The following is an 11,427-nucleotide window of genomic DNA, read 5'->3' as shown; positions in this document are numbered from 1 at the left end:
ATGGCGTCGGTAGATACGCCCGGAGCCTGCAGCAAACGCGCTGAGTGAGAGAGCGGCTGCGGGAGACGGCAGGCGGCGAGAGGGCCAGCCCTTCGTGGCTCCCCCTGCTAGCGGTGAGCTCGCGGGCAGCAGGTCTGAACAGCAGTGCAGTTTACAAAGCCTCCCCTCAAAGAAGTAAATCTAACAAAATACGCGTGGGCTGTGTGCAGGGGACTGTGGCGGAGAACCTGACGTGCTCCCTTGGCTGCATGTGGTGCCTCCTTACCAGGCGGCCCAGGGAAACGAGACCTCGTGTGTTCACGGACCGGGAGACGCCATCAGTTTCCCAAGCTGACCTATAGATTTACAGACATTTCAGTCAAACATCACAGCAGGATTTTACTTTTAGGAATAGACAAACTTGTTCTAAAATTTATATATAAAGGCAACGGAATTAGAAGAGTCGGCCAATTTTGTAGAAGAAAGTAGGAGTGTCTGTGAAACATAATTTCGAGCCTTTCTGCACAGCCACAGCGATTAGTGTGAAGTGCCGCCGGTGAAGGCATCGGCACGAATGGAGCAGAAGAGTCCAGAAAGGAGCGAGTCTGCAGCTCTCTGGACCGTGAAATACACGCATGCGTGGGACCCAGAGGTCCTACACCCAGAGAACTGAAATCACGTTCACACGGGGGAGCGCAGGGTGTTGACAGCTCTGTTTATGGACACCCATGCTCGGGAGGGCGGGTGGCCACGCGTGCTGTGGCACGTCACCCACGGGAGCACCACGTGTGGTGGCAAGGACCGCATCTCGGCCGCCCTGGGTGAAAAAGCCAATCCCCAAAGTCACGGGCCTCATCGTTCCACGTGTACAACAGCCTCGAAGAGCCAGCTCCGGGGTGGGGAGCAGCTCCGGGGAGGGCGTTCAGGGCAGGCTGGGGGGCACGGGGGCCGAGCTCGGGCGCTTGGGGTGATGGGGCTGGCTTGTGCCCTGGCTGGACGGGGGCCACGTGCGTCCCAGTCCCAGCCTGCGGCCACGACGTACAAAGTCGTTTCTATATAGGCCGATTAAAGCATGCTCAAGCCTGGGGAAACGTGACTTCTCCTTGCGTGGGTTTCATTCATATCCCAGGAGGTAATTTTCTGCTCAGAAAATTAGTTGATGCTCTGAGAGCACGTGGCCCCCGAACGCCCTGACTGCGCAGACGCTCGTGGGGCGGCTGCTCCTGCAGGAGGAGGCCGACACTGCACTTGTCCACGCAGGTGAAGCAGGTGGAGTCGGGGACGATCCAGTTCCAGTACTCGCTGGACTCCGAAGGACTCCTGGACGCGGCCGACGGGCCCATCAGCAGCCCCCAGGCAGAGCGGCAGCCCAGCAGGAAGCCACCTGTGTCCCCTTCCAGTAAGTGTTTTCGGGGTGCTGACTTTGCAAGCTGGTGGCGTGACTTCCATCTGCTCCCGAGAAAAACGCTTAGGCTGGTAAAATAGCATTTATCAGATAATTGCCGCAGATTGCTTTCATTTACATTGCTTGGTTGGGTTTTCGCTTAATGGGAAGGTGTAGCATTGGACAGTGAGAACGCGCCATCCAGCACCTCGTCGCACGCCTCCGCCAGCCCAGGGCCATGCCGCAGCCTGACCGAGGGCTATGGAAGCTCCCTTGGGGACACCTAGGGGCCATCTGGAGGGGCGCTCGACAGGGGCAGCCGCAAACAGAGGGTTCGAGAACTGGAGGCGGCCGAGAGCCATGGCGGCCAGCTCTGGTTTGAGTTGTTTATGTAGCTGCAAATTTATTGTTTTAAAACCTGGGGAGAAGGTGGCTCTGAGAACGGGGGCGAGGGTCCCCAGCAGGGCCACGGCCTGCCTGAGGGTGGTGAGGTGCCTGCGTCTGTGCAGAGGCTCAGGAGCCATGCGCCTGTCAGCTTTGGGTTTGGTTGACCCAGTGGCCTCTGCTGTGGCCAGTACCAGGTGCCAGGGTCCCCAGGGGGGAGTCAACCTTGGTGGAAAAAGGACTAAGGGTTTACGGGGTAAGGGAAATTCACCCTGAAGGAGCATGAAGCCCTGGGCTCTCGGTTTCTAGAGGTCTTGCCAGCTGAAGAATTTTCTAGATCCCAGGTGGCTAGTCTCTTAGAAAGTTAGAATGAAAATAGGGAGACAGAAATTGAATTCCCTTTTCTGGAAAGGAGTTTTCAAGTGTTTAATCTGTGTTGTAGCTGGGAAGTTGGCGGTGGAAAAGAGCAGTGAGTTCTGTTTGAGGACTTTCTGATCCAATTTCCCATAAATGCCACTGCGGGGCCTGCCAGACGTGTGGCGGCGGCTTTGGGTTTGCGTTCCCAGGTGCCCTGTTTGCAGGAGGGGATTTGATTGAGATTTAGAAACTTGCCCATTTGCCTGGAGTTATCCTTTACCTGATTTTTTTTGGGGGGATCATTGAATTTCTTGGGACTCTGGGTTCATCGTTTTCATCCCATTTGGACACTTTCTGGTGATTATTTCTTGGGGTACTTTCTTCCGTCTTCCTCTTCTCTGGACACGTGTCAGGCCGCCTCCGACCTTCTGTTCCCTTGTGTTCAGAGTCTCTCCGTGCCCGGTCTCAGACAGCCCGTCCCCTGCCGCGGCCCTGCCGCGTGGCCTTGCGCTCAGATCCCGTGGCTTCAGCGCAGACGTCTGCAGGTGCCCTTTGCTCTGTGTCCCGCGTCTGACTTTACACGTCCAGCGTTTCCTCCAGCTTCCCGAGCACGGCAGACGTGGTCACGTGTACTTTAGTTCTGAAGTCTTTAGTCTTTGAGCTGTTTGGATCGATGGAGTCCTGGCCCAATTTGGCTTGTGTTTTCCTGTGTTCCTTCATTTTTGGTTAGAGTCTAGATCCTGTGAATTCTCTCTTGTCGGGTGCTGAATATTCTTGGATTTGATAAATACGCTTGAGCTTTGAAAACTGGTCCTTTTGGATGTTGCCCTTGAGGTTGGCCAGATGGGACAGAGCAGCGTGTCCTCCGGGACCCGTCGTTCCAGTAAGCCATGAGAAGCCTTGAGTACTCTGCCCAGAAACAGGACGGGCCTGTTTCTGGCCTCTGCGAGCCCTGGGTGCTGGTCAGGTGGCCCTTCCGGCCTCAGGTAGTTCCCGGACCATGATCTGCTATGTCCTGGGGTGGACTCTGGGGGCTTCTCTCAGGGGCTCAGGATGGCTGGATCCTTCTAGAGACTCCAGGGAGAATCGTTTCCTGGTCCTTTCCTGCTTTCTGGATGCCTCTAAGGCACCACATTTTTTGATCCCTCCTCCGTGTGCAGAAGCAGCAGCCTGGGTGTTTGGCTCTCTCTGACCATCACTTACCGGGACCCTGTGCCCTCGCCCCCAGGCCAGATGGCACCTGCCACATCAGGGTCTGCTAACTGGGCCCCTGGTCCCCTGGGCAGCGTGCAGACCCTGGCAGGTCGTCGGCGGGGAGCCTGTTCGGCCCTCCTCGGGGAGCAAGTGGAGGTCGTCGCCAGTGCCCGGATGTGGCCCCCGAGGAAAGTAGGGAAGCGAGCCCTGGTTTCATGTCATGTGGAAAATAGACCCGGGTGGAGAGAAAGCAACCCCTTAGATTGCTTAGAAAATGTTAGAATTCGCAGACTGCAAAGAAGAAAGATTGCAGAAAGATCCTGTAAATCAATAAGAAACAATAAACAGCAGAGAAGAAAAATGGGCCGAGAAGGGAGGAGGCGCCGAGGAGAGGCTGGGACGGCCAATAAACGTGCAGAAGCTTCTCCTCACCGGTAACCACAGAAATGGACAAGAAAACGAGGCGTCGTTTCACGCCCCCGTGTTGGAGAAACCAGATAGCGTGCGGTCAACAAGGGGGTGGCACAGAGGGCACTGGCCCCTCGGGGATGGAGTGCGCCGGGCGGCCGCTCTTCAGAGCGACCGCACCATACTTAGTCCTCACCGGCACAGAGGCAGCTGCGCCCTCTGGGCGAGGCCCGGGCGAGGGCCAAGGCCGGGAAGGATGCCGCCCCCTCCCCCGGGGCTGCACGGCAAGCTGACCTGCTTGGGAGGTGGGGGCTGCACGGCAGCTAACGGGGAGGAGATAAACTCACCGGCGTGGCTCCCCCTCCCCAACAGCGTTGAGCATGAACATCAGCTTCCGGGGGGCCCGAGGGAGGCGGGAGCGGCAGGCGCCGCGGCGACAGCGGGAGCGAGGTTGGGGTGCACGCGTGCTCACAGGGCGGGCTGGCCGCGGCTGCTCAGGGCCGCGCCGCCTCGCTGCCTGTCAACGGCAGGGCTGCCAGCCCCGAGCAGGAGAAGCAAAACTCGAGACGCCTGAGAAAAGAAGTGTCAGGGTATTTTTATGCCCCGGGGGCCAGAGGCTTTCTCAGACTAGTTCCACAAAGGTAAGTCAGAAGGAAACGACGGAGCAATGGGATGAGGAGAGAAGACTCCTCCGGCGAAGCTAGAGGGTCTCAGGCTGCAGGTGCTCGCGGCTCGCACAGCCGTGAGGGGAGACAGAAGGAAGCCCGTACAGAGCGCGTCCCGGCCGGGTGCGGCCAAACCAAGGCAGACGGGCCGAGGGCGTCAGAGCCGAGGGAGCTGGCGGGGAGCTGCGGCGGGGCCCTGGGCTGGCAGTGCCGAGCTGTCCCCGCGCCGTCGTGCTGCGGCCTCTGCCGTCGCTCGTCACCCTCAGGGCGGCAGCCTGGGGGACAGCGGCGCCTGTTCATGCCTTTCGACCACCGGGCCAGTTAAACACAGGCCCGAAATGTCACTGCGACCAGGGTGGCCGCCAGGGCGTGGCGGGCACCCATCTCCGAGGGGCGACTTCGGCCCCGGCGGCCTTGCTGGGGACAGGCGGCCACCCTGTCAAGGCCGGGGACGTGCGTTTTCTCTGGATCCGGGAGGGGGTGAGGGAGTTCTCTGTCCTTTCCACGCAGCGCGGTGTGAACATAAACTGCCCTGGAAAATTAAGTGCATTTTCAAAAAAAGAGACTAAGCTGGAGGACGAGGTAGAGGTTGACCTGGGGAGGGGGTGCTGCCAGGCTGTCTTGGGCCGGCGTTTATTGCGTCTGTGGCAGCCCCGTCCTGGCCCCGTCTGTGAGCAGACACTGAGCAGGACTCTGGGGACGGAGCTCACCCGGGCGAGCTCACCCCAGGCAGGGCTACGGCCCGATCGGGTGGTGTCGCGGAGGTGCCGGGTCCGGCCCTCCCCCAGCTCTCGCCATCTCCTTCCTCCAGGCGTTTCTCCGAGTGCTGCCCTCGCGGCTCCTGGCCCTCCTCGGGGTGGCAGCGCCAACGGGGAGAAGGCCTTCCACCCGCTTTTCCAGGCAACGTCCGGGGACGGCCCTCCCTGCCTCTGCCGGCAGACGCGATGGGACGGCGGGGCAGACGGGGCAGGGCCACAGCCTCTGGGGGAGCGGGCCCAGCCCCCAGCCCTGGCCACGAGGGGCCCCGAGGGAAGCCAGGTGGGCTGACTGCTGAGGCAGCCCCGCCCGGCTCGGGGGCCTGGTCTCTCCCGACACGGCCCGGCACCCACCAGCTTCCCAGTGGCCCCTGCCCCTCCTCCTGCCCGGCGAGACAGCACAGGGCAGAGAGGGGCTGGCCCCCCCGAAGCCACAGAGAGTGACCGTGGAGGATGGAGCACTGGTCTTGCACACCCCCACTCCGTGGAGGAGCTCAGAGTGGGGCCCCCTTGGGCCTCTGCCTACCTGTTCCGAGACGAGCATCTCTGGGCCCAGCCAGGGCTCACTCGCCACGTGGAGGCCCAGGGGAGCGGCAGCCCCGCGCTGTGGAGGGTCCTCGCTCTGCTGCAAGCTGCTGGGGGCCGGGCCGGGGGCTGGGGGGTGGCACCCAGGCAGGTGGGCGGCAGCCCCGCCCACTTTCTTGCTGTGGCTCGGGCATCTGCAGCTCAGCGTGGAGGGAACCTGATCCCTTTGCTTTATTGAATTTGGATGTGTGGCTGCCTTCGCCTCCCGCGCTGCGTCCCCGTCAGCCCGGGCTCCACCTGTGAGGGTGCGCCACCCACGCCAGCGCGAGAGACTTACGTCCCCACAGTGTTTAAGTGACGATGGGCCTGTGCAGACGCCAGTATTTCACCGGCTCGTAAGGGTCCTCTGGAAGCCTTCACGTCCCAGGCTGTGGCTTTCAGCCTGGAGCTCCGCGCCCCTCGCGAAGCCTCTTCTTTCTGTGGCGTGACCGGGCGCGCCTGCGTGTGCGCCACCAGGGGGCGCCCCGCCCCTAGGTTTCGCGCCTGGCCGTCCCTGACCGTGCGCGCGGGCTTGGGGATGTGGGGGGCCGAGAGTCTCCGCTTGTTCGCTTGGTGGTTTAAACTACGTGTGGAAAGGGTTGCCGGGAAGACGTGACCCTCGTGTTCCTCAGGATGCGTCAGGGAGGTCCTGGCACGACGTGACCTCAGCACTGTGCGGCCCGCGCTCTTGGGTCGTGCGGTCAGGGGGGTCGTGGAGGATGGGAGGCACCGGCCCCGAGGGCACCCTGGCCTGGCTCCGGTGCGCAGGGCTACCCCCCCCCCCCACCGCTCCAGGCCCGGATCCTCAGGCGCCCGGCCTCCTGGGCCGCCTCCAAGTCTTTCAGCAGGAGACCAAGCCCCCCACCCCACCCCGAGACCAGTCCCAGAAGGACTCAGTCCCCCGTTGTCGTGAGCAGAGTCTGGGACGGTGACTTCGGGTGGGCAGCCCACGCCGACTGACCCTGTGGCCAGGGTCTGCGAGGGAGGCGTCCCACTGTCCTCAGCCCGGGCCGCCTGCCCCAGCCTCCGGCTGCTGTCCGTGGTCCTGCCCGCCAGCCCCGGGCCTCCCAGCAGCACTGCCCACAGCCCCGCCCTCCCCCGCAGGACCTTCTCCTGGGCAGTACGACCCTTCAGCTAACCCTGGGCGGGCTCTGCCGGGCAGCGTGTCCCTCTGTGGTGCCCCTCCCTGGCCCTGCCTGCCGTCCGCCTTTCCTCAGTCTCCCCTAGAATGCACAGCCGCGCCTCAGGAGGGCTGCCTGCACGTGGGGCTGGGGCCTCAGGCCGCTTCCCTCTTCCAGGGCTGGTCTGGGGCGGCGGCCAGGCCGGCGTGGTGCCAGGCCCCAGGGCCTCCTCGAGTGCTACTGGGGGTGGCCAGGCCTCCCTCTCTGCCCCTGGCAGGGTCTCCGCAAGACCTCCACTCCCTCCACTCCCACAAGTGCCGTCTGAGACACGAGGCAAAGCGGCCCTGCCCCGGAGCGTGGGCCTGCTTCAGGTTTGCATGGTCCTGCCCAGAGAGCGGGTAGGAGCGGGCCCAGTGGGTGGTGCTGTGTGGCCAGCTGGTGGGCCAGGACCTGTCCCCTGGCCTCCTGGGCCCGCCGCTTCCAGAGCTGACCTGATGTTAGAGAGGCCGGGCACTTCCTTCTCGGCTGACTGTGGTTTCCCGCCAGTTGAGACAGACGGGGGCATGATGGGGTGTCAGCTGCCTCTGGCCTCATGCAGTCAGTGTGGCCCGACGGTGGAGCAGCGAGTGGGGGTGTGCAAGACCACTGCTCCATCCTCCTGCTGCTTCCTGCCCTCTGAAGCTGTGTGGCCAAGACCCAGCCCCCCAGCTCCCACAGCCCCCGCTGCCCTGGCCCCATGAAAGCTGCGATGCCTGCTGTTTCAGTGTCAGCTGGCACACCTGGGCCAGAGCCTGGGGTGGGGCACAGGCGGCCTGGGGAGCAGCCTGGCTCGGCGGCCCGTCAGCCTTGCTGACCACTGTCTGTGGCCCAGCCAGGAGTGATTTCTGGATCTGGCAGGACATGCCCTAGCATGACCTTCAAATCACGGTTGAGTTCTCAATGCTCCTGCTTGCTCACGTGCAGAAAGGGCTGGCCCCTCACACTCCACCAGTTGAGCCCCATAGCTCTTGGGGGTGGGGGCCGTGCTCCCCATCCAGACACCCCTACAGGGCCCCCGCTGGCCCTGACGTGGTGCCCTCCAGTCCAGGTTGAGAAGCTGGGTGACCAGCACCCGTGGGACGCTGACAGCTGCCCCAGAGGGCGCTCTCCCCCGGCCTGGGCCTCACAGGGTCTGCGGGTCTGGGTTCCCTGGGCCCCGGCGTGCAACCTTCTTAAGCTGCCGGCACCTTCCTGGGCTGTGGTGCCTAGGAGGTGGGTGCGCAGGGCAGAGCAGAGCCTCCTGCAGATGCGCCCAGCCCCGGGACGTGCTCTGGGAAGCGAGGAGCCTCTTGGATTACCCCCTCCCGCCCCTTCCCTCCCCACACACACCAGGGCCAGGGGCTCCCGCTCCTGAGTGCCGGGTTTCTCCTTCAGGAGGATAATGGAGCCATTTCCTGCAATTTTTCCCTCATTACCAAAATCAGCCTGAGGAGTTTCCAGTCTCCATTTAGGGGAACAAAGTGGGGCCCCTGCTGCCGGCTCTCTCTCTCTCGTCCTCAGGCTGTTCTGGGCAGGCTGTGCTGGGGGGAGGCACGTCCCCAGACCATGGGGCCCTGCAGGACCCGCTTCTGCTTCTTGCTTCCAGTGAGGGGACCCCTTCCGCACACAAGTGCTCCCTGATATGCTCGCTCCCGCCCCCGAGCGCCCCTCCACGAATGCGGCTCCGCGGCCCCCTGGCTTGTCCTGCAGGAGACTTGGCGTGTCCAGAGGAGCACGTGGGCGCAGGGGGGTTTGAGCCCAGCTGCTGGGCAGGGCAGCGAGGCCTGGAGTGGGGGCTTCCTTGGCTGCCTCTGCTTTGCCCTGGACTGGGGGCTTCAGTGCCACGTGACCTGGGGCCTGGGGCTGGTAGAGGGGCTGCTTGTCCTTGCTGGGCGCTGTCTTTCCGGCTGTTGTCTCCCCTTTGCTGCGATCCGAGGGGCGGTGTTGGGTGTCTCTGCTCGGAGCGCTGTGTCTGAGTCGCAGCCCGGATGCCACTGGGTGGTCCATAGGTGCTGGGTGCTTGCTGTGCCGCCTGGTGCTGTGCACCCTGGCCCCGGGGTGGCACCGTCTGTCCTGGGCCCATGTGGCTGTGCAGGGACCTGGGCCCAGAGGCCACAGGGAGGGAGAGCCACAGGCGGTGGTCATGCCCATGGACCTGACCGACGGGGCCAGGCCTCCACTTATCAGGGGTCCAGTGTGTCCTGAGGTCCATGTGCATGTGTGATGGGCCAGTCTGGACCATGATGGCCGAACCAGGGCTTAGCCAGGGGCTGGAGTGGGTCCAGGCAGGTCAGCCCGGGCTGGTACTGGTGCAACTTGAGACTGTGCAGGTGTGGCTGGCTCAGGACTCCTGCCCAGCCCAAGCGGGGCACCAGGTGCCAGGGAGGGAGGGGAGGCGCCCAGGCCATGGTGAGCCTGACAGCGCCCCACCCCTTGTGCTTCTCCCAGGCCACCAACGCCGCTGCCCCAGGGGCCCGCTGCCCCCCAGGACTCACCTGTGGGACCAGGGGTAAGTCCAAAATCAACTATTTAAAAAGCTGAACAATGCAGCTTTCTAGAATCCTGCAAAGACGCAGGGAAGTCCCTCCCTGCATCTTTGAAACTGCCACTTGTCCTCTTTGCTTTCGAGGTGCTAGGGCAGTCCTGGAAGCAGGAGGGGAGGGGTCCTGGGCTGCGGTGGCAGATGGGGCTCCTCCGCTGCCCTCCTGCCTGTCTGCACCCAGGTCCCAAGGCAAACAAGGCCAGATAACTGGCACACGGTGGCATGGCAGTACCCGGGCACCCACCCAGCTCTGTCTCTGGGCCTGGGCAGCCGGCCTTCCTGAAAGGTCACTGCTCAGGAGCACAGGCCTTCCGGGCCCAAGGGACTCAGACCTCGGTGCTGGCTGGGGCGAGACCCAGTGGGGTTCCTGGGCCAGCTGCCCTGCAGCCCGGGGAACCTGCTTCCCCGCTCCCCACTTTTCCGCTTGCTTTTCCTTGGTGACATTTTTTATTCAAATATTGTGAGAAAGGAGAGGTCACGGGATCCTGCCTCTTGACTGTGAACAGAAAGGAAGTTCGGAGGGTTTAGGTGCCAGAGTGAGCAGAACTGGTGGCAGCTCAGAGCTTGGTGGAGGCGCCGAGTCTCAGTCCTGCCGACGCGGGGGCTCCCTGGAGCCCCGGGTGCGTTTCCTGCCTTAGCCACACTTTCTTCCCCGCAGTTATCACTCTCCCAGCTGGTGGCTTCCCCGCTGTCCCCGGCTCAGCGCCCTTCACGGCGCCCCCAGCACCCGGAGTCTCCCCCGGCCCAGGTGGTGAGTGCTTGGCCCCGTGGGACTCTCCTGCTGGCCTGGACGCTGCGAGCTGCGCCGGCCTGGGTGGGGACGGGGCCTTGGCGGGGTCTCGGGGACGCGGGCATCGGGTGGGCGGGGTGGGCCTCACCTCCAGCTCTGGGCACTGCGGCCATGCGGCTGGTCAGCTGAGCAGCTTGGCCTGTGGGCACGTCCCGCACGGCGCGTGCAAGAGTTTGCCCACATGGGCAGGGGCCCGGCCCTCGCTCCTGGACACTGCTGCCCTCGGCTGGGGAGGGCGGCCTTGTGAAGCCACCGCTGCTCGGGACTCGGCGTGGGGCTCCTCGGCCTCGGGACTCGGCAGCGCTGGCTCTGGCAAGCCGCGCCTCCGCCTTGGAGGGGGTTGGGGCCTGCCGCGAGGGCCCCCCTTGCAGCTGCTCCGGGTGCTGGTTTCGTCACTTTCCCCCTCAGCTGAGATGGGGGGTACCCGGGCTGCAGAGATCGCCCAGGACGTGCACTAAACCCTGTGCCGTTTGCCTGACATGAGATGGCAGCCGGGCCGAGGATCCCGCGGCCTGAACCTTCTGTCCCAGCTCCCAGGGCCCCGCAGGTCGGGCCGTCGTCTGACGCGGGGCCTCTGCTGTTTGGCAGGAGGGCCCCGTGGCGGGGCAGGCTGTCTCACCTGGAAGCTGACCTGAGCCCGACGGCGTCTGTCCCGGCCTCCTCTGTGGCTGAGCAGCTGCACGAGCTGCCTTTCACCCCCCTGCACGCGCCCATCGTCCTGGAGGCCCAGGCCCGGAGGTGAGTGGCCCACAGGCCCCCTCGACAGCAGGCCTCGTGGCGAGCCTCCGGGCTGCGGCTCAGGAGATCTTCCCCTTTCAGCTCCGGGCGGACGCTCTCGCGAGCCTCCCTGGCGCGGCTGCAGGCCTCCGGCTTCCCTGAGATCCTGGACGCCAGCAAGCAGCCCGCCGAAACCGTGGCTCCTACTGACCCCGTCAAATTTAACCCTCAGAAGGAGCAATCTGATCGCCTCCAAAGCAACGAAATAGTGCTGCAGTTTCTTGCCTTTAGCAGGTATGTTTCCCGAATATTCCTTTTCTCTTGCTTCCATATTTCCTGCATTGAAGACAAGCTTCTGCGAGCCTCTGACCTGCCAGGCTGTGGGAGGTCAGGGAGAGCCCTTGGCTTTGTTCTTCTCTGGTGCCCCATTGCCATTCCAGAGCGCTCTGAGGCCGACCAGGCCCCTCTTCCGTGTCCCGCAGGGCCTGGACAGGGTGCTGGCCTGTTCTTTTTTTTTGTAATTAAAATTTTTTTTTCCACACATCTTTT

General features: G+C 63.5%; 1 protein-coding gene across 1 annotated transcript; it reads left to right on the top strand.

Moving 5' to 3' along the window:
• The first annotated feature begins 10,645 nt into the window (after positions 1–10,645).
• LOC119235859 (nephrocystin-4-like) lies at positions 10,646–11,328 on the top strand. The gene is made up of 3 exons (XM_037499428.1): positions 10,646–10,899; positions 10,981–11,172; positions 11,319–11,328. Exons 1-3 carry the CDS (start codon positions 10,646–10,648, stop codon positions 11,326–11,328), a joined length of 456 nt encoding a protein of 151 aa, XP_037355325.1.
• Positions 11,329–11,427: the final 99 nt, after the last annotated feature.

The sequence above is a fragment of the Talpa occidentalis genome, unplaced genomic scaffold, assembly GCF_014898055.3.
Source record: "Talpa occidentalis isolate TD23 unplaced genomic scaffold, MPIMG_talOcc4v2.1 talOcc4.9, whole genome shotgun sequence".
NCBI classification, from domain to species: Eukaryota; Metazoa; Chordata; class Mammalia; order Eulipotyphla; family Talpidae; genus Talpa; species Talpa occidentalis.
Note: the sequence above shows the minus strand (reverse complement) of the source record. Positions and strands in the feature narration are given on the sequence as shown.

Coding starts and splice junctions, on each gene's coding strand:
- LOC119235859 (XM_037499428.1), top strand. CDS start 10,646: ATGGCAGCCGGGCCGAGGATCCCGCGGCCTGAACCTTCTGTCCCAGCT. Junction 10,900..10,980: donor CTGGAGGCCCAGGCCCGGAG/GTGAGTGGCCCA, acceptor TTCCCCTTTCAG/CTCCGGGCGGACGCTCTCGC.